Source organism: Cryptotermes secundus, unplaced genomic scaffold (genome assembly GCF_002891405.2).
Source record: "Cryptotermes secundus unplaced genomic scaffold, Csec_1.0 scaffold2013, whole genome shotgun sequence".
NCBI classification, from domain to species: Eukaryota; Metazoa; Arthropoda; class Insecta; order Blattodea; family Kalotermitidae; genus Cryptotermes; species Cryptotermes secundus.
Window position 1 is genome coordinate 315,155 of NW_019743680.1, and position 21,875 is coordinate 337,029.

The window sequence follows — 21,875 nt, forward strand, 5'->3', positions numbered from 1 at the left end:
AGACCGTTGCATAGGAAACAACAATCGCTCTATTGTGGTTCTAACAGGAGTCTCCACGGTTATAACAGAGGGTTCGTTGCATAGCAGCGACCGAGGTTATAAAACGGGGTTGAATGCTTTCGAACAGTTAGTCTTTATCCAACCGTCGAAGAAGAGAGTCTCGGATTAGTCGCCAAAAGGAGTTAGTCTGGTATAAACCGCCGGAGAAGACAGTCCAGTATTGCCGAGATATTGTAAGCAGTAATTGTAACACTGCAAGAGCAAATGATTGTACGAGAAAAGTGTGTAAGGTGAGCGAGTGGAATAAATCCGCCATATCGAACACGGCGTAAACTTATTTGTAGCGTGACACACAAAACACGTCTTCGATGCCAATATTTTGTATCCCATGACTCTCTTCCATCCTAGTCTTCATGTACCTCAAATCATAACGTCCTGTTCTTTGAAACTCTATAATCTCATTACATATCTTCTCAAGATATTCCTTTTAGGTCCTGTCCGTGGCTCTTTTCAATTAATTCCTCAGTCTCCTGTATTTCCTCCTGCTTTCTTCGTTGTTTACATTCTTCCATTTCCTTCGCTCCTCCATTTTACTCATCATCTCCTGTGTAACCCATGGTTTTCTTGCTATCTTCTCAACTTTACCTACCAATACGCTAATAGTATCTAACATGCATTCTTTTATATTGTTCCACTGCACTTCAGCATTTCCGCTTTCACCTTCAATTGCACCGAGTTTCTCTTCTAGAGTCTCTTGCACGCTTTGTCTTTGAGCATATAACTTCTCCAAATCCCATCTGGGTCTGCGCTTTCGAAATCCTATAATTTTCTTCAACCTGGTTCGGAACTTGGCAACCAGCAAGTTGTGGTCAGAGTCAATGTCTGCCCCAGGAAGCGTCTTCACATCCTTCACACTGTTTCTGAATCGATGTTTCACAAGGATGTAGTCCAGCTGATGTCGCCTCCATACCCCAGGTTCCTTCCATGTGTAAATTCTTCTCTTTGGCTTCTTGAACCAAGTGTTGGTAACAATCAATCCATTTCGTTCACAAAAGTCAATAAGCATTTGACCTCTGTGATTCCGTCTTCCTAGTCCATGTGATCCAACAATATTCTGATATGGTTCATCTCCAACAATGCTATTCCAGTCTCCCAATATGATGCTGTTTGTGTCACCTCTTCCATCTTCCTGAAGAATTTCTTCAATTGTGTCATACACTTTTTCCACTTCATCATCTTCATACTCTGATGTTGGCATGTACACTTGCATAATCAGTATATCTACCGGTTCCGCCTTTAACTTCAGAGCAATAATTCTGTCATTACAAACAATCTTCTTAACAACACTCCTCACTACACTTTTATGCACCACTATTGCCACACCTCTTTCAGCCCATTCACCTCCGGAATAATACACTGTATAATCACCACTTCTTATTTCACCTTGTCCTTTCCACCGCACTTCGCTGACACCTAGAACAGACACCTCATTCTTCTCCATTTCCGTTTTCAAATTCTCCAATTTGCCTGCTTGATTCATGTCCTGACATTCCATGTTTCAATCTTGTAGCCGTGATGTTCCTTCTGATCTTCGCACTTCTTCTTGTCGTAACGCCTGCATGACATTTCCTCTAGAAAAACACCCCCCCCCTCCCCAGAGATCCGATTGAGAAACCGGCTGTCTAACTATCTACGAATAAGAAGTCGAATATTATCAAAATATGTTGTATAATATATTCTTAATTAGTATGGTTAATTAAAACGTATGAAGTAACAAAAAACCAACTCGGTGGCATATAGTCCGCAAGCGAACTATACCGACCTAGCGGCCGCCGCTTGTCGGCGAAGTTAGTGCAAACTTTTGCGGATAGAGGGTGTTTCGTGGTCAGCACAAAGATTCCCCATGAACGTTAATCTCTTGCAGGTCTTGCAGGTGGATATAAATATTTTGGGGGAAATGCTGCTTCATCTTCAGATCACTTCGATCTTAAAGACTGAGGAAATATCATTCCCCCAAAATATTCATATCCGTCTATAGCATTATATGACGTCACAGCCCTGAAGATCAGTCGGAAGGAAGGTACGATATATAAAAAGAGGTGTTGCCGCCACAGAAATAAATAGTTGCTGTTATTCAATCCAGAATATGTTTCGGCCCGCATAGGTCACATCAGGTGATCTCAAAGAATACATAAATGGCGACAGATTACGTAAACTGCAGGGCTATTACGGAATTTGTTGGTTAACCTTGAGTGCGTAGTGTGTGGTTTTTACACAACTGTCACCAGCTGTATATTCCTCAGGTCACCTGATGTTGGCCTATGCAGATTGAAATATATTGTGAATTTGAACAATAAAAATTATTAGATTGTGTGACGGCAACACCTCTGTCATCACTAAACACCACAAACAAGATGCAGCGCTGCAAGACGGGATGTGTTTTCGATATGAACTCTCAATTTTCATTATATTTACGCACTTTTATAATTTATCGCTGCATATCTCATTTTTGTGTAATTAGGGATTAGGTGAAAGTAAAATCACACGTTCAGAAACGCCCTGAAAACGACTCAGACTCGTAACTGATAAAGTTAAGGCCACAAAAGAAAAGATGTAAACATCGGCTGTGGCTTTGGTATCCGGTTCAGTGTCTCATTTCAATACTTTATATTAGGCAAAAGCTAGCTAACCAGCTAGCTTAGCTAAGCTATCATCCCTGTAACAGGTTGTGAAGGCCAATAAGGTTGTGAGACGTCGAGGCTCCCACATTTTATAGACAATCGGCTCACAGATGGTGGTGTTGTCAGCACTACTCGCCGGCCGCCCTTTACCCCCCAAGAGGATACCTGGTACTCAATTTTGTTAAGAGATTGAGTCGGCCCCAGGGCCATAGTGCGGCTGGAAGGATTAGGTAAACTGAAAAGGAATACACCTCATCGGGACTCGAACCCGCGACCTTCCGGCTTGTAGCATAGTGCCTCGACCAACTACGCTACCGTGTGCCCCATATTAGGCAAAATGAGATATATAAATAATTTTCGATATATAGTTATGTTCATATGCACATAATATATTCACATATTAGCGAAGATTTTTCCCAAAATTTAAAACTGCCGAAGGGTGAAGCTGATTACTCACCATCAGTATTCCTCCCCCGAAAAAAATTATGGCGCTTTTACTATGCATAATTTGGGCAGCGGTTCTATAGCTGGATTAATTCATTGAGACAAAACCTTCTGAATGTTGGGGTAGAGGAGGTAGTTCACCTAATTTATAGAGTTGTTACCATGCACTTTCCCCTAGCCTGTCATAAGTAAGCAGAGCGCATAATTTTCCTGGCACAGTTTCTCGAATAACATGGCTGAAGTGTTTTGTTTATATTAGCAGGGCGGAATATCAATGGTTTTATGATCACCACACTTTACAGCACTATGCTGGACACAGACCAAAAACACAAGGAGGTGCTGAAACAGAACCGAACAGATTTTAGTTATAGTTTCATTATGCACAGGGCAGGCTATGGTTGTTTCTTATCTCGAGTAAATTAACCATAAGATTGTAATATAAAAATAATATAAGCCTAATTCGTTTAGTGGGGGGTGGAGTCCAGCTGGGTCCACTCGGCACGTCGGCCTCTTACTGGCCTGCTGTACCTGCCCCGGGTGATTATGATGATGGAGAATTTTTGGTGGAATGAAGACTGGCAGGGGAAACCGAAGTACTCGGAGAAAACCCGCCCCAGCGCCACTTTGTCCACCACAAATCCCACTTGATCAGACCACGGGGTCGAACCCATGCCGCCGCGGTGGGAAGCCAGGGACTAACCGCCTGAGCTATGGCGCAGCCAGTATAAGCCTATATTAAGACATATTTTGTTAGTATATTCATTCATCCATCTTATTATATGCGTGGAAAACTTTACAAAATAAATATTGATTCAATTTATAAACAGCTGCGGCAAAATAGATCAATTATGAGACAAGAATGGCACTGAAAAATACTTCCATCTGTTAGATATTTAGTTCAGAATTTTGAAAATTATGCTTAGTTTAAAGTCCAGATTTCTTTGTACATTTTATAGTTCTCTGGAAGCTGGTTCCAAACAGGTACAGTGTCTAACTGTTACGTATCATTGATGTGTGGGTAGTAGCAGGTAAATACGTATTTACTGCTCATGGGATATGCAACGAGCTCAGAATATTCCAGTATTTGGAATTTAATCACAGAACTAACAAATGACGGTTCAGTAACACATCAGTAAACTTAAATAATGTTTCACAGGTTACTGAAATAAATCTATTTAGTACTTTATACAAAAATATAGATTTACAATAGTAAAAAATCTATCTTTTTCAAAGAGCAAGTAAATAAACGAAACCGTTAAAAAACATTTTAATTTTTTATTTTTGTATCCGCTTTTCGAACAAGACCCAGAATGTTGTATTGTAACCATATATAGGGAACTCAGAATGTTCTGCTATTTGGAATTTAATCACAGAACTAAAAGTGACGGTTCAATAACACGTCAGTAGCTTAAATGATGTTTCATCAGGTACTGAGATAAAATTATTTGATACCTTTATCTAAAAATCTATATTTACAAAAAAAGAAGCTATCTTGTTTAAAGAGAAAATGAAATAAACGGAACCGTTAACTCTACGAGCAGAAACACACATTTTAACCTTTGATTTTAGTTTTCGCTCTTCGAACAAGACCCAGAATACTTCCGTATAACTATAAAATTATTTTTTCTCGGTCCAGATCTTCTACGAATCGGAAGATATTGGTTAATTTTCCTGTTGAATCAAGCCTAAGATATTTATCATCAATTTACCGACTACAGACATTCATCAAGTACAAGTGAAAGTTGTACAAGAAGTAACTTTAAGTGACTATAATTTAATATTTGCTTCACACACACTGGAATAAGTTGTTCGTATAAAATTTATAACATTTGAAAGGAGAGTGTAAAAGGATGACCATATGTAATATGAAGCATATTAAAGATACGTGCTGAGCAGATTAGTTGAACGGTAAAAAATTTAACTCGAATTACGGAAGCAATACTTTCTCATATCGGATAAAAGTTATGTATTGTACATCTATAACGATATTCCGCGTTCCTTCTAAGCGAATTACGGAAGAATACTTTACCGTAGACAAAAGCCACAATCTTCAGATTAATTATTCAGCCATTGAGACATCTGTCATTAGATGTTAACTAACCAATACAGTTGATAGAATGCCATAAAATAACTGGAGGCACCTACAGAGATATTCTATAAGCAAAGATTCTCAGATCCATCATATTAGAATTTTATAATAATGTTCTACAATATTTTGGAAATTCTTGAGGACCCGCGTCTGCGCAACAAACGACGAAGTCAATGGAAAGGGGCAATGACAGAGTGGCCAACTGGAGACAGCAGACTAGAACGGAAAATGTTCCTATGAGGAAAATGGAGTCGCTTAATAGTCGCTGAAGAGAACGGACGTGTCTGTGCATCGCTCCGTGAATCGTGTGTACGCAGTAAACGGAATATACACTCGACTTACGTTGAAACCGACCGTACCGCAGGTCGCTCTGTAGGCTGAAGAGCAACGAAAATTCTCCTAGATAAACAGTTCGCAAACGCAGTTCACTACTGTCTTGAGTAAAACTTAAAATAGACAACAATAAAACAGCGTGGTGAAGATACAGCTAATTTTAACAAGTAAGTTCTAATGTTTCCAACTGAAAACGGCCCGGGACCAAACCAAACAATACAATATTCATTTCCCATTCAACCCATTAACCTTCCTCAATACCAAATTCAATCCCAATACCTTTCAAAGACACAACTAACAAACTTCTCCCAATATCCCACTCAAATCCAACATTCCCCATTTCCACAACCATCAAATTTCTCTCAGTATTCACCTCCAATCCAGCATTCCCCAATGACTATGGGACAGTCACAGCCACTGCTTGACCATGCTCCACTGGAACACTCCCCCCCCCCATAACCAATGCCACTGTAACTGTCCAGTTTATGGGATGGTAAATTGATGTTTATGTATGGTTAGGGTTTTGTGAAATTCCTCACTTTCGCCTCACAATTTGAAATTTTCCCCCTGAGACACGCAGCAAGTGGCTTGGGTCAAGCTTGAAGCAAGCTGCCAATCCATAAATCAGTCAATTTAATGCGTAAAACAAGGCCGAGTTCTTTAGAAATTCTAAACTTGACAGGGGAAGTCATAAATTTAGCAGCGTCGTTTCCTGCTACCCCAAAATCTCAGTTTTACAGCCACGCAGCAGGTGGCAAAGTTCACCCCTAAACTGTACACTAGTGGATATTCGCTTTCCTAATTGGAGGAGAATGATAAGCAACCTCCCAGTCTGCCCGGTCCAGCCAATCATCATCTGAAGTGGGAGGTCCTTTGCCCGAATTTTGCTTAACCAGGGCAAATATTTACCGTTCAGAGGGTGCTTGGCAAGGACTCTGAAAGTTACATTCACCGGGGGTACATGTGTTCTGATCCCCGCAAACACCCCCAGTGGTGACTATTAAGTGTGCGTCTCAGAAAACAGTAAGGAAGCCTACATCCACAACTCTGTGAAGTGTCACTACGGTGCTGTTTCCATTTAAATAGTGCAGATTGAATAAAGACTTCAAACAGTTAATTGGTGTTGAGGTGACTTCCCTACGCCTAAAGCCCCACTAATCACCCAAGTCGTGGCCAGTCAACATGCCCTGAGAGGAGTTCGATTTCTCTACTAGAGCTAGCAGAACCAAAGAACGGTTGCACCACCAAACAAAACAATGGGCCTCAAACCATAAATCAAACAAGAACAATATCACATTATTCCTGGGACACAACCAGTGACGACGAGTCAATAGCCAAATAAAAGGACAAACCCTAAATGAGAAGCAACTCCCTTGGCAGACTGTCACAAAAACTAAAACTGACACAAATTGCCCATCACATCCAGGACAACACCGCACAAGTTGCGACAACAAATAATTTTCACGTACTTGCGAACCCAAACAATGAACCCTGGAAAAAGAAACCACTCAGACAAACCATACATACGACGATAAACCGAAAGGCCAACAAGCCTTTGATAAAGTATGGCACCAGAGATTACTATACAAATTAAAAAATACCTGTTGATAAAATCTTAGTTAACTGACCGCCATTTTGAAGTAAAAATTGGAAATACACACTCCGGCTACCACCCCATCAATTCGGGGGTTCCACAGGGTAGCATTCTTGGGCCCTTTTTATATCTAATCTATACGTCTGACATACCCCAAGCACACTGCAATTCTGTCCTCTCATGAAAACCCTAATAGGGCAGCAAAAAATATACATCAATACCTCAATGCCCTCCAAGATTGGCTACAACTCTGGAAAATCACAGTGAATGTCGAAAAATCAGTGCAAATAACATTCGCCACAAAACGGAGCACGTGCCCACAAATCACAATAAACAGTGCACCAATCCTTATTCAAATATCTTGGACTTCGCCTTGATCAAAATCTCACAAGGAAGATCCATATCCGGGCCAAGAGATTATCAACATAAGTGAGAAACATGAGCTGGTTAACTGGTAAAAAAATCCCAGCTATCATAGGAAAATAAACTTCTCATTTACAGAAACTATACTCACACCCATATGGACGTACGTCATAGAACTGTGGGGCTGTAGTAAGCCGTCCAACACCAAGATCCTACAAACATTCCAATCAAAAATACTACGTTACATAATTAACGCTCCATGGTAAACTAAAAAAGTAAAGTAAAGCTATCCATATAACAGGCTATGAAGGCCCATAGGGTTGTGAGACGTAGAGGTTCCCACATTATCTAGAAAATCGGCTCAAAAATGGCGGTAAGGTTGTCAGCCTTACGCGCCGGCCGCGCTTTACTCCGCAGGGAAATTATTTATTTAATTCCTGGTACACATTTCTGTGAACCCCAGGGCCGGAAGGATTATGTCAATTGAAAAAAATCCAATGACCTCATCGGTATTTGAACCCGCGACCTTCCGGCTTGTAGCATAGTGCCTTAACCACTACGTTACCGCGTGCCCCACGTTCCATGGTTCGTATCAATTCAAACTCTCCACGAAGATCTTGGAGTTCCTTTTATAAATGAGGTCATAAACAAAAAAGCCATCAAATACAGAAACCGCATTGTGAACCATGAAAACCAACTGGTAAAGAACTCGCCATCCAACCCTTAGTGAACAGAAGACTCAAACGTCAATGGCCAGAAGACCTATTCTAGGTAACGGAGGATAACCCATCAGTGGATGGTACTTCCTACAAGCCACGCAACGCCCTAATATTTGCTTATTACTCTGTATTAGTACATTATGAGTAGATTGTGAATGTCCTAAAATAAATAAATAAATAAATTAGGAAAATGGAAATCCAACGTTACTTAGGCTATAGTGATCTGTGTAAATATTTTCGTATTTTGTAATGTAATAACTTACGCCACTAAATTGAATATTAATACTGCAAATTAAATATGCCCTTCATGTTCTATGCATAAAGCAGCTGTACGTCTCTGGCATGAATCATCTTAACCACAGACATGGACGCCGCTTATGGAAAAGAGATTTGCATTAATTTCCGACCATAGGTCTCCTCCGGGCATTCATTATTTTCATCCGCACTTGTGAACACAGTCCTTTAATAGCAACGATTCTTGCTAAACCGGAATTAAACAGACACGAGGCAACCTTTCACGGATCTACGAATAATGTAATAAAAATGAATTGATGTATTAGTTTATAAGAATGGAACCCATTGTTGAAAAGATATTTAATAAAAACTGGCGAATGAGCAGGAAGAGCGTGACACTAGCGCGCTCGGGAAGAGTAAGAACTAATCATCCTGATCTACTGCGTTACCATGTTTCAAAACATCGTTCATTACATGGTTGAATAATTAATCCTAAATCAAATACTAGATCATTTCGTGCGCCATTTTGTAACCTATTGTGTGTACCGTTTTGTTAGTTAAAACACCCAAAATTATATTTATGATTTATCGATGTCTAAGAATATATTTATTTCATATACCGATAAAGTTATTTAAAGTGTNCCCCCGAACTATTTTAATTGTACTCTTTTTCAATTACCATTTGATATCTACATAATGAAACTTGTCAGGTAAAGGTAAAGTTGTTCCTGTGCTTAACTAATTAAGCAGTACAACCATGAAACCGTATGGGGGGATGGATGTATAGTTCCACATTTTCTTGACATCGGCACTAGTTGGTGAGAGGTCAGCTTCACGTCTCCGCCGCTTTACTCCCGGTGAAACATCCATTGGATATGAGGCTGGGTGGGCCCCACAGCCGATCTGGACGACGTGGAGAAGAGAAAATTCTTGACTCTACCGGAACTCGAACTCTGACCCCTCGGTCGTTCATCCCGTTTCCAGTTGCTATACCGCCTAGGCTATCTCGGTTCCCAAAGCAGTCATTCTCAGGTCCGAGTCCCACGGGACTCATGACCACATTTTACTGCTTCAGATTCGAGACTCCCCCAACCTCGAGGGTCAGGTCCTCGTATTTATATCCCCCAGGAAGAATGGGATCCGGTTATACACCCAGACACCGGGTTTCCTTTTTGTCGCCTCTTCGACTTGCAGGGCTACAGTGGAAGTATTCGACTCCGCCTTTACATGGGACAATGACACTTGTTATGTTACTTTATTTATAAGAGCTTCGCGTCTTCATTTGTACGCCAGAAAGCTTGTTAATATGTGCGCCAGAGCAAATGCATGGAAGCGACAAGACCAGATCAAAATTAAACTTTATGCTTATTTCAGAGTGACTTTGCTTCGATTTTAGTCCGCTATAGGCTGGCACAAATGGTATCCTAAGCGTAGCCTAGCGCTCGTCTTCTGCACGAGTCAGTTAACCTGACACATGCCAGCTGCATAGATGTCTAGTGGTATGGTGCCCTATGATAAGCCATCGATTTATTCTGAAGTTATTAGGAGACTTACGGGCCGGAAATTTGTCATTTTTCCTAATGAAATAAGCTTACGGAGAGAAGTCTAAACATGAACATAATTTCCTTTCAAGTGCTTAAGCCATTGAAGCAGCATGTAGTCAAGAAACCTAAGCAAGTAGACTTAACCATTAAACAGTTAAACTGGCTAATAGGCAAAAAATCAAAGCTAACGGTTGAAAATAAAATTCTGATCTACAAGACTATAATCATACATATTTGGACGTACGGCCTGGAGCTATGGGACTGCGCCAGCAAATCCAACATAGCAATAATCCAAAGAAGCCAATCTAAGATCCTACGAATGATAGTCGACGCACCACGGTATGTCTCCAACGCAACTCTCCACACCGATCTCGGTATATCTCCCGTACAAGACGTCATCCAACAAAAAAGCAACAGACATCACAACAAAATCCGATATCACATAAACCCACTCCTAAAGACGCTATCGACAAGAGAAGACAACAGACGACTCAAACGAAACTGGCCAATTGACCTGATTTGAATTACTAAGGATTCGCCGCAGGACGACCCCTCATCAAGTCATCTAAACAGCCATAACATTAGCTTATAGAATGTACATTCTGATTGCTGATTAAACAAATAAATAAAAAAAGTGCTTAAGAAGTCATAATTCACAATCATATTAATATGTATCAACAAGCACAGAGACAAAATTAGGCCATGTGAAGCTCACAGACATGGGACAACACATTTGTTGCACTGTTTGCACTAGAATAGCTTCTAGAATATGAGACACGTCACATTCCCATTTTGAGATGTAAACATTTAGAAGCACTCTAAACACTAACACATTCACAGTCTTACCGACGAGGAAATTTGTCCACGCCGAATTTTACGACTACATCTGCTCTATAGGAGGATTAGATAGGCAAGGCATGAAGCACGCACAGGGAGAAGACAAGAGCAGGTAGAATTTTGGTGGGAAAGCGAGAAGGGAGAGAGACCACTAGGAAGTTCTGGTGTAGGTGAGAGGATAATACTAAAATTGATCTTAGAGAAATTCGTTGAGGTCGTATGGACCAAATTCATCTGGTTCAGTATAGGGACCAGTGGTGGGCTCTTGTTAACACAGTAATTAGCTCTTTGGTTCCATAATATGTTGGGAAATTCTTGATTAGCTGAGCGGCTTGCGGCTGCCCAAGAAAAATTCGACTCCATGCTGCTAGTTCGTTAGTTATGACTGCTCTATTGCTCTGTCAGCGCTTTCTTCTATTGTTTCAACTCAAGAGAAGTCAGTTCTTATAAGTTAAACAAAGTGATAATGGATTCTTTGTGCTCGAATGTCTAAGAATAATTTAATATGGAACGCAGTAAGTGAATTTGGACGCTTCTATTCCTTTTAGGGAGAACTTAGTCTTTCCAGAGGTTTCCATAATATACACAGTGTCCGGATGAAAGATATACAAAATAATAATTTTTTTATCTCGGAAACTAATTCTCATACACGTATTCAGTTTATGTCATTGGAAAGGAAAATTCTTGAAAGATTTTTCACGCGCATGCGCCAGCTGGTGACCTTCGGCTCTCTCCGTAACGATGCCGACACCACAGGAACATGTTAAGTACGTTTTGTGGCTAGCAGAGTTTCAATCTCTTATAGCTGTCCATCGTCGTTTTAGAACGCAACATGGACGCCAGCCTCCTATATGGAAAAGCATTCGGGTCTGGGACAGAAAACTGAGGACTGCAGGTAGTCTGTTGCATGTAAAATCTCTTGGAAAGACACGGACCTCTGAAGAAAATGTCAATCGCATTAGAGAGGCATTCCAGTGAAGTCCGCGCAAATCACTTCGTGCTGCTAGCTTGCAGTTACGTACAGATTCCATGTTCATTAGTGCACGATATGCTGCACAAAAGGCTCTGCCTAAGAGCGTACAAGATTCAAATAATTTATGCACTAAAACCGAGTGGCCAAGTAGCACGCACAAACTTCGCTGTGGACATGCTAGAAAGAACTGACGCGTCACCCGATTTCCTCTTCCAAGTGTGCTTATCGGACGAGGGGATGTTCCATGTCAATGGAGTTGTAAACAGGTACAGCTGCAGGATTTGGGGCAGTCAAAATCCACATGTTACGTGTGAGCTAGAGAGAGGCAGCCCCAAAGTAAACGCGTGGGTCGGCTTAATGCACGACAAATTGACTGGAGCAAATTCCTTTTCTGAAAAGACTGTGACCGGTCGATCGTACTTAGACAAGCTGGAGCTGTATGCGATGCCCAAATTACGACCTCTCTAAGAATATGAGGCGCCGCCACATTTATGTCACCATGTTAAGAATCACCTGTACAGAGAGATGGCTGGGAGATGGACCGGTAGAGGTGGACCAATCGCTTGGCCTCCTGGGTCGCCAGATTTAACCCCACTGGATTTTTCTTGTGGGGTTATGTGAAGAACATTGTCTACCAGGTTAATATCAACGACCTTCAACACCTGAAAGCCCTCATAAGGGGCGCTGTGGCTACGGTAATACTAAGCATGCTTCAAGCAACGTAGAACTAGGTCGAATATCGTCTGGATTTTTGTCGTGCCACCAAGGGAGCCCATATTGAAATTTATTGAGAAAGTTATGTACTCAGAAAACACTTGGATAGTTTCCCTTTATAATGGTGTAACAACCCATAAATGTGTATAATAAATGCTTTCTGAAATATAATTATTTTATTGTGGATACCTTACATCCGGAACTGGGGTCTCTATACTACAGGCCGGAAGGACGTGGGTTGGATTCCCGATGAAGTCATTGGATTTTTCAATTGACCTAATCCTTCCAGCTGCAGTGTGGCCCTGGGATCAACTCAACCTCTAACAGAAATGAGTGCCAGGAATCTTCCTGGGGGTAAAGGCAGCCGGGGTTTAAGGCTGATAAACTTATCCCCATCTGTGAGCCGATTTTTCTAGAGAAAATGTGGGAGCTTCAATATTTCACAGCACTATGAGCCTTCCCGACCAGTTACAGAGGTAGTTTTCTTTTTTCGTTTTTAATAACTCGATTTAATAGCAAAAACAGAAACACTTACAAAGTCGAAACAGCTCGGTTAGACTTTAAAGTTAGAAAGTAACATATGTAAGAAGAATCGAAAATATATCTATTCATGCCAGTATACAAGCTGTAGCAGAGTGACGACAGAAATCTTTCGTAGAGGGCAGAATGTGGAACAAAGCTTCAGCGAAGTTGCCAGTTCACAATGAGAAGTCGAGAAGTAAGGCGGCTTCTTTTGCGCTAGTCCTGTACCGCTTTTAGTCGGTTGTTGGTAAGTTATTATGTAATGACGTCCATGTAACGTAGGCTAACAATGTTTTCAGAGATATGGTCATTATGGTAACAAACTGACGTCAAACATGTGCAGCGCATTCCGCTAATAGTTTGCAATTAATTATCTTTTTTTCCTTGGCACTACAGCCCCAGTGGGCCTAGGCCTACCTCCATGAACTCCGTTCACTTCGGTTTTTCTAGATCTTACACATACGGTAGGACTCCTTGGGCGAGTGATCAGCTCGTCGCAAGGCCTCTACCTGTAGACAAACACAGAAAAACGAACACAAACATCCATGCCCTGAGTGGGATTCCAACCTACGATCCCAGTTTCCGAGTGAGCGAAGACAGTGCATGCCTTAGACCGCTCGGCTACCGTGACCGGCAATTAATTATCATTACCACCAGAAAGCAAGTGGTAATTTTTGTACTAATTGATCTTCTATTAAATATATATATATTATTCAAATTAATTACGTCAAACATTAATTTATTAATGTGATAGCGCAGTCGATCGCTTCTGTGGTCTAATGGTCAGATTTCCTGACTACACATCCAAGGGTCCGGGTTCGATTCCCGGCGCTACAAGATTTTGTGGGAAGTAGTGGGTCTGGACCGGGGTCCACTCAATCTCGTGAGGAAAACTGAGGAGCTATTTCAAGGAAATAGCGGATCCGGTCTAGAAAAATGAAATAAACGGCTGTGGGGATCCGTTGCGCTGAATACGCGACACTCTCTATCCGCAAAAGTTGGCAATAAACAAGCGGCCGTCGCTCGATTGGTATAGTTCGCTGGCGGACTAAAACCAGGGAGTTTGTTGTTTGTTGATAGCGCAGTCGGTATAGCGACTGACTATGGGCTGGGTACGGTCAAGAATTTTCTCCACATTGTCCAACCCTGCTCTGTGGCCCACCCAGCCTTATATCCAAGGGGCACTGGGGGCTCTTTCTCCGTGGGCAAAGTATCAGGGGCGTGACGCTGACCACCCAACTCCAACTAGTGCCGAGGTCAAGAAATGTACATTCACTCCGTCCCACGTCTTCATGGCGTAATGCTCAATTAGCTAAGCACAGAGACTGCTTTTCCTTTTTATGTATCCGTAGAACATGAGTTGAAATTTTAAGGCATCATCAATATTATTTCTAAGTAATAGTGTTTTGCAAGTCAGCCTAGAGATTAGCCTCATCAACATAGGTATTTTATGAGTTTCATCAGTGAGCAGAAGAATTCTAGAATGATTCCATCTTTGGCTAATATGCCAGTACCGCGTCCTTTCCTGTATTTGCTAATTCATCATTCATAATAAACCTACAATCGAATAATAGTAATTAAAAAAAATATATATTTCTTAAATAAATCAAGATTAACCTACATTTACCTCCTTCTACTTCATTAATAACGCATATAACCATCATTATACTGCTTATAGGTCACCGAACTGCCCTATTTTGGCGTGATATTTATAAATAAAAATTTATTTTTTTGGTGCATTTGTGGGATGTAATATTATACGTTCTTTGTCATAGTGAAATATTTATATATAGGCCTACTATAATATTGAATCTGTTCCTTAGGAGAAAGTTTTGAACCCACCTTCACATATCAATAAAATTAATTTATAATATTCTACCCATCCTCGTGTGTAACTTGGAAAGTCAATATTGGTAACACTTGGACTCAAGCCGAAGCCATTTTAACATAATATGCTAAGCATCCGAATCAAAATATAATATGAAACTCGTGTCGCGATTGAATATTCAGGGTATAAAAAACCTGTTTTTCAGTTACTGAACTAAGTAGTTTGTTTATGCATGTCTGCACTGCAGGAATGGGAGATGTGTATGCCGGTCTCCATCACCGACAATGAAGATTGGTAGTCAAAAATATCCAACAGACATTAGACCATATTCGTGAATAATAGTTTCGTTTTTACGTGTTTTGTAGCATGTTTATTGTTACTAGCTGTGCATTTCTATATTTTGTATTACTCATTAAAGCATTTCAGATTTTCTTTCTTTTCTTATTCTGAAAGTAAATGGCTCTATGGGAAACATAACACGATCTTATCTTACAGTTATGAGAAACACATCATCAGTTTATTTTGAACCCATTGGATATATTAACTCGAGTTTTTATTACAACTATGAGAAATAAGTCGAGCGTATCTTATTAACTATGGAAAATATAAATCCAGCTCATAATGCTAGTATGAGAAACATAATTTCAGTTTATTTTGGAGCTATAAGGAATATAACACAAGCTTATTTCGCAATTACGAGAAACAAAATTATAATTTGTTTTACAACTATGAGAAAAATAACTCAAGCTTATCTTACAACAATGAGAAATGTAACTCGAACTTTTTTTTGCAGCTATTAGAAACATAATTCAAGCTCATCATCAGTTATGAGAAATATAACTGGAACTCATCTTGCAGCTATGAGAAATATAACTACAGCTCATCTTGCAAATCTGAGCAACAAAACATGAAATTATCTTGCAATTTCAGTGAAATATTTTATGAATATTTCTTGAAGAACTTTCAACAATGATCTTCTGTGGTATATAACTATAATTTTAATTTTAATGCTGTGAGATGAGAGGCAAGTGTGATCGCCATTAGGAATTTAATTAAGACGAAAGATCATGCGGATAGATTTTAAGTGAGGGGTGAGATTCTCAGCGCCGCTATAACTTTGAAGATTTTCTTCTGAGATGTGATGCCATGTAGTCTGATAGAAATTTACTGTCTACTGAGTTTATGTTCAGGATAGAAGACTGCCTGGCAATATTTCTACCAGACGGCATGTTGTAACGTTCCAGAATTTAGTAATCTGCATATATTTTATGTTTAGTTTTTGTTTCTTTGTTCGTTTAATGACCTTCTATGTACTGTTTGGCGTATGATTTGAAAGACAAGGAGTAGGAGAAATGCGTTCTTTCCCATCTTAAGCTCTGTAGCTTTCGCATCCATTCAGTCCTCCTGCTTGACCATAAGCTTTCACGTCATTCTTCGTCTTCCCAGTTTCCTTTTCCAGTTTGGTATTCATCTCATTTTTTTGTTGCCCTACATTTGATCACTGTGTTCTTTCCATTTTGTTCTTCTCTTATTAATCCATTTGTTTAGAGTTGATTTCACACTCTCTTAAAACTGGTCTTCTCATTTTATCACCTTCTTTTGCGTGATCTCTCGTAATGACCGCCTCTGTGGTCTAGTGGTCAGAGTTCCTGGCTGCAGATCCAGAGGTCCCGGGTTCAATTCGTGGCGCTACCAGATTTTCTGAGAAGTAGTGGTTCTGGAACGGGGTCCACTCAGCCTCGTGAGGATATCTGGGGAGCTATTTCAAGGAAATAGCGGATCCGGTCTAGAAAACCGGAATTAGCGGCCATGGGGATTCGTTGCCCTGATCATGCTAAACCGTCTAACCACTAAAGTTAGCATTAATTTCGCCAGTAAGCGGAGGTCGCCCGGTCGGTAGAAATCGCTTGCGGACTAAAACCACGGAGTTTGTTTCTGTTTGATCTCTCATAATATCTTTATCTGTGTAGTTTAATTGAGTTCCTAATTTTTGTTATAAGTATGAACGGAAATCTAGTAAATAGCTTTCATAGACTCTTAAGGCAATATATACGTATTGTAGCTCGTACAGCCGTTACTACGCAACGACCTCGGTATAAGCAAACATACCAGAGCCGTTTCGAGGTAACGGATCGCTAAACATGGTTCTAGCAGCAACAGATACGAATGCAGAGCAACAGAGCAACGGTGTTTTCTATCTGATCCCTGCCGGGATGTTATAAGTGAGAAGAGATTTAGAGCTTAGTCAGTTGATAGGAGGTGAGAAGAAGACTAGGAAGCTGGTGTGAATTTCCCACGATTTAGTTTCAAGAATACTGAGTATAAAGTCCGGCTTTGAAGAGAAGACTTTATGTATGATATTTGGAGTGTGTAATTTACTGAGACTGTTGTAGTTTCTGTTAAAATCCTTTACCAAGGAACGGCTCGTGGAAGCTGTAATAGACTGAGAACACTAGTCTGTGTGTGTCAGTGATCTATAAAGTGTAGTTACAAGTCGTGAGTGTATGAGCTGTCAATATATTGAGCCAGCAATCCAAAACCCTTCTATAGGCACTCATACCCATGACAGTATTGTTAGGACGGGATTAATAAAGACAAATAACAACTTCAGAATAATTGTTCCCCGTTGAGATTCGATCTGGGTGTTCACAAGTACGAATCGCAATTTAAAAAAATCTTCACCGTTACGATCGGTCAACGTAGACTTGAGGAACCTGAAGTTCTCTTTCCTTAATTGTAAACTCTTTGTGTACCTGGATGAAGTAGTTACTTCAACACACATCACATTGTAAATTCTCGCTTTCACACACACTTTCGTGGAATCAGTTTTCCTGTTTGTCTTATCTAAAGAATAACTCTCATGAACCCTTTAAAGACTGAATTTCTTCCAATAAATATATAAAAATTCAGTTTGAACCTCACAGGAAACACAATTGTCTCCGCTACACACACCAACCGGTTAAATTTGTCTAGGGAAAGAAATGATGTATACAGTTAGAACCATATCAAACACACAGTCTATGTATAGACTACAGAATTTTGGTATAGTGAAGGAGATGGCATATCTCTCTGGCCTTAAATGGTTAAGGCATACTACTGGGGGGACCATTGAGTCACTATAGGATGGACGTCCAGAAGTCGGTTGCCTGGATTAAAGTGGCCGAAGTTTGAAGCTAGTCATCCACCTTCATCTACTACCGATGATATAAGAATGCATGGAGCTTTGCCGCTACTCCTAATACGTCTTCGTATGTTAATAGATGTGACATAGAACACGTGATTCGTTAATTATATTATATTGGATCTGAGGTGATTATGAACACCTCTAACGTCCAGAAACGTAATACGAGTAGTTGTTTTAACTTCTGGGATGTAACTCCGTGTGGTTTGTTGAAAATCAGTCGATGTTTCGGAGGATCATGTCGCCTCAATCTTCACAAAGATAGACTCGATCAGTTCCTCTGAATCATGGATTGGGTTTCAACGGAACACTCGGCGTTATATCCCAGAAGGCAGAACTCTATATCAAGACCACTGTGTGTATTTTATGGGACTTGGAATTGATATATGGAAGTCTCCGCGAGCGACGTTTTATCTCTCCTCAGTAATTAAGGTTTACTGCTGCTGCACCACTTTAACCCCTCTCTATTTTTGTAACATGCTTCATGTCGTGGTTAAATATTTTTAACCGAGGGTTTCCAATACAATAACTAATAATAAAAATTTCGATAGGTTAGATTTAAGTTCTTTATATTTACTGTTCTGTATGGGTGTGGAGCTTGGTCTCCGACATTAGGGAGGAACATAGACTGACGGTGTTTGAGAACAGGGTGTTGAGGAGAATATTTGGACCGAAGAGAGATGAAGTGACAGAAGGTTAGAGAAAACTTCATAACTTGTTCTCTTCTCCAAGTATAATTAGAATGATAAAGTCAAGGAGAATGAGACGGGCAGGGCATGTAGCACGAAAGGGGGAGAAGAGGAATGCATATAGAATATTGGTAGGAACGCCAGAAGGAAAGAGACCACTGGGAAGACCAAGGCGTAGATGGGTGGACAATATTAAAATGGATCATAACGAGATAGAATGGGATGATATAGGATGGATTAATCTGGCTCAAGATAGGAACCAGTGGAGGGCTCTTGCCATCATGGTAATGAACCTCCGGGTTCCATAAAATGTTGGGATATTCTTGAGTAGCTGCACAATTGGCGGCTCCTCAAGAAGAGCTCAGCTTCATGAATGATTTATATTTAGTATAATCCTGAACTTTATTTTAAAGTTATAGTTGAATTTTTCATTGTGTTAATTTGAATTAAAATTTTGGTACATGGAAATAATTAATAAAATGCACAAAAAAAAATAGACACGCGTTTACACATTCAGCCCCTTAATGTTAAGATTTGTGATTTTTGAGTGTGTTTATGAGCATAATTACCATATAATATGTATTAGGCACGGCTAGCCTCCTCCTCCTGCATATCTGAAGATTATTCTTTCATAAGTACCTCAACTTATCTCACTCCACATAATGTGAATTAAAGAAGTTGATGCAGCTTCAAAGAATTACTGAACTGTCAACGAATATTAATATTAGTATGTTGAGAAAATACTCATGTAGGTTGTACGGTGCTTTGGTAGTAGACAGATTCGATATCGAGTTGAAATATGTGGTAAAATTTTGTTTCGTTGTATCCCTGTTATGCAGGATGATTGAAATCACTGTACTGTATTCCTTAATTGAAAACCTAACAAGAACACCTTCGATTATATTTAAAAGAATCTATAATACAAAGAAAACTCTCGCAGAGTTCAGTTACATTGCCTTTTCCACTAACAAATCAAATCTTAAATTTGAGTGTATTTTTTAATTTTTATTTGTTTATACTGTATAGCAGATAACGCGAAATCATAATTAAGCTGCGTATATTGAAACACAAACAAAAACAAGGATGACAATAGTAAAAACGAAAAATTTAAGCTGTAACAGGAATGGAAATGGAACTTGAATTTCTACATGGTTCACAATTAATGGATCAACTCATATGAGATGCAGTCACTCTCTGAATTTCCAACGACGTTTAACCCTAAAAAAAAACAGTTCAACAAGAGATGACTTAGTTTCCACAAGACGTGCTATAACCCAACAGCAACAGACCCTTAAGGGATTTTGTTCAACCCATGACCCTTAGAAAAATAACAAATATCTTACCTCATAAAAATAAAACGAGTTTATGTCCTGGGTCTGAGATTGTGTGATGTTATGGCTGTAGGTATCATTGACATTGTTGTAGTCTTCTGTATCACTGAAGCAGATACTGTTAAATTTTTCAGTTGTTTTTGTTGTTGTTCTTATTGTTGCTGCTGCTGCTGCTGCTGTTGTTGCGGTGCTACTGAAGATGACGATGTTTCCGGAAGCGTCGCCGTCGCTCCAGGAGCAATTTAAATCTGCTGGCGCCGTATCCATTTACTCCACACCGCCCTCCTCTGAGTTCAATGTCCACTACATCCCGCAAAGGAAAATTACTACTTCACTGCACCCCCACCAATTTACAACTCTTGATGCTACACAAACCTAACAATTGCAGTTGTACTTCGCTACACCCCTACCAGCTGAGAGCTCTTGAAACTACACACGCCTGGCAACAGCATATTTAAACGATAGACTTGCAACAGCAAAGAACTGTTTTAAAACTTCTGCTCCCTACAGATTTACTCTGTTTGTCACACGGTGCCTGTTATTTGTATGCGTCCTAATTCCACTTAACTTCTTATATTCTACAAAGTCAGTGAGTGATATTGTCACATACGTATAATTAATTATATTATAAACAATATGAAGTTCTTTTTACGAAATACTGAAGGCGACGATTTTTATTGATATAGTACATATTTTCTGTTAATGTGATAAAGGATTTATAATGACAACATTGAACATTTAATTAAGCGTGCCATTAGATAAATATTTCGACATGACTGAGACCTATATTTAAATCTGCGGAACAAAATGAAGGAACTAACGACATTAATTAAATTACCGAATGTGAAATCTTCTATAACGAAACATTTAAAGATTTCTTGCAGAGAAGGATCACGTGACTGAAACAATTTTAAAGTGTAGAATGGATATAATTTCAGTATCTAATAGTTGGGAAGACGTTGGCCTTTTAAGTATTCTATAAAACATTTCCATTTAAACCCACATTGCCTTTGTTTCGTAAGTCTGACATTGATCTTAAAACACGATAGTCCACGAACGATGACTCCGAAGAACGAAACTGCTTGACAGATAGGCAGCTTAATTACGTGTCTTGTATCCCTTGAGTCACAGAGAAATGTCAGATGAAGAAACCAGATTACGAGTTAAGAAAAGAGAAGACTGCGCGAGTCAAGCTGAAGACACATGAAGCTTTATCACGCGTACCGTCTGACAGTCGGCGAAGTTGGAACAGGCGTCAGACCGAGGTCTTCCGCGCGTGGCGCCCGGTCGACGTGTGATGCTGCTTCCTCGCTCGCGAGAGAGAACCAACCGGTCTCTATAGAAGCATGCATCTCAATGCAGCGCCTGCGCTCCAGCCAGACGCAACTGAAATTTTAGTACCCTCTGCTCTAACTGTAGTCGGGAAGAATTTCGTATTAACTTCGCGTTTGTTCAACTCCAAGAAAAATGTGTATATTAGAGATGCGCCTGAAGACGTCAGTCTTTTGTGTTGTTGCAAGTTACTTTACTAATGTCCTCGAATTATGTAAACGATGTATTGCTGATACATGTATTTGCATCTAAACCAGAACTGCAAACAAATATAATTAAACTTCTATGCACATGTTAACTAGTCTGTATATCTTTAACCTATCCTTATTTAAGAAAAAATAAATAAAATTAGGCTTATGAAATCACCTTGTTCTCTGTGTAGTTGTATGTCTCCGTGTCTGTGTGTACCCCCGCCCCTAATATTTTCGTTTTCTATGGGGTCCATGTCGGATCAAAGGAAATAAGGC

The 21,875-nt window shown here is 39.9% G+C and overlaps 1 protein-coding gene across 1 annotated transcript in view; it reads right to left on the reverse strand.

Annotated features, from left to right (window-relative positions):
• LOC111874293 (cardioacceleratory peptide receptor-like) overlaps positions 1 to 21,352 on the reverse strand; it is a 309,517-nt gene extending 288,165 nt beyond the window's left edge. Inside the window, exon 1 of the mRNA XM_033755399.1 lies at positions 20,089 to 21,352. Within this exon, the coding sequence (XP_033611290.1) occupies positions 20,089 to 20,343 (255 nt within the window). The 5' untranslated portion in view covers positions 20,344 to 21,352. The remainder of the gene's footprint in view (positions 1 to 20,088) is intronic.
• Between the last annotated feature and the right edge of the window lie 523 nt (positions 21,353 to 21,875).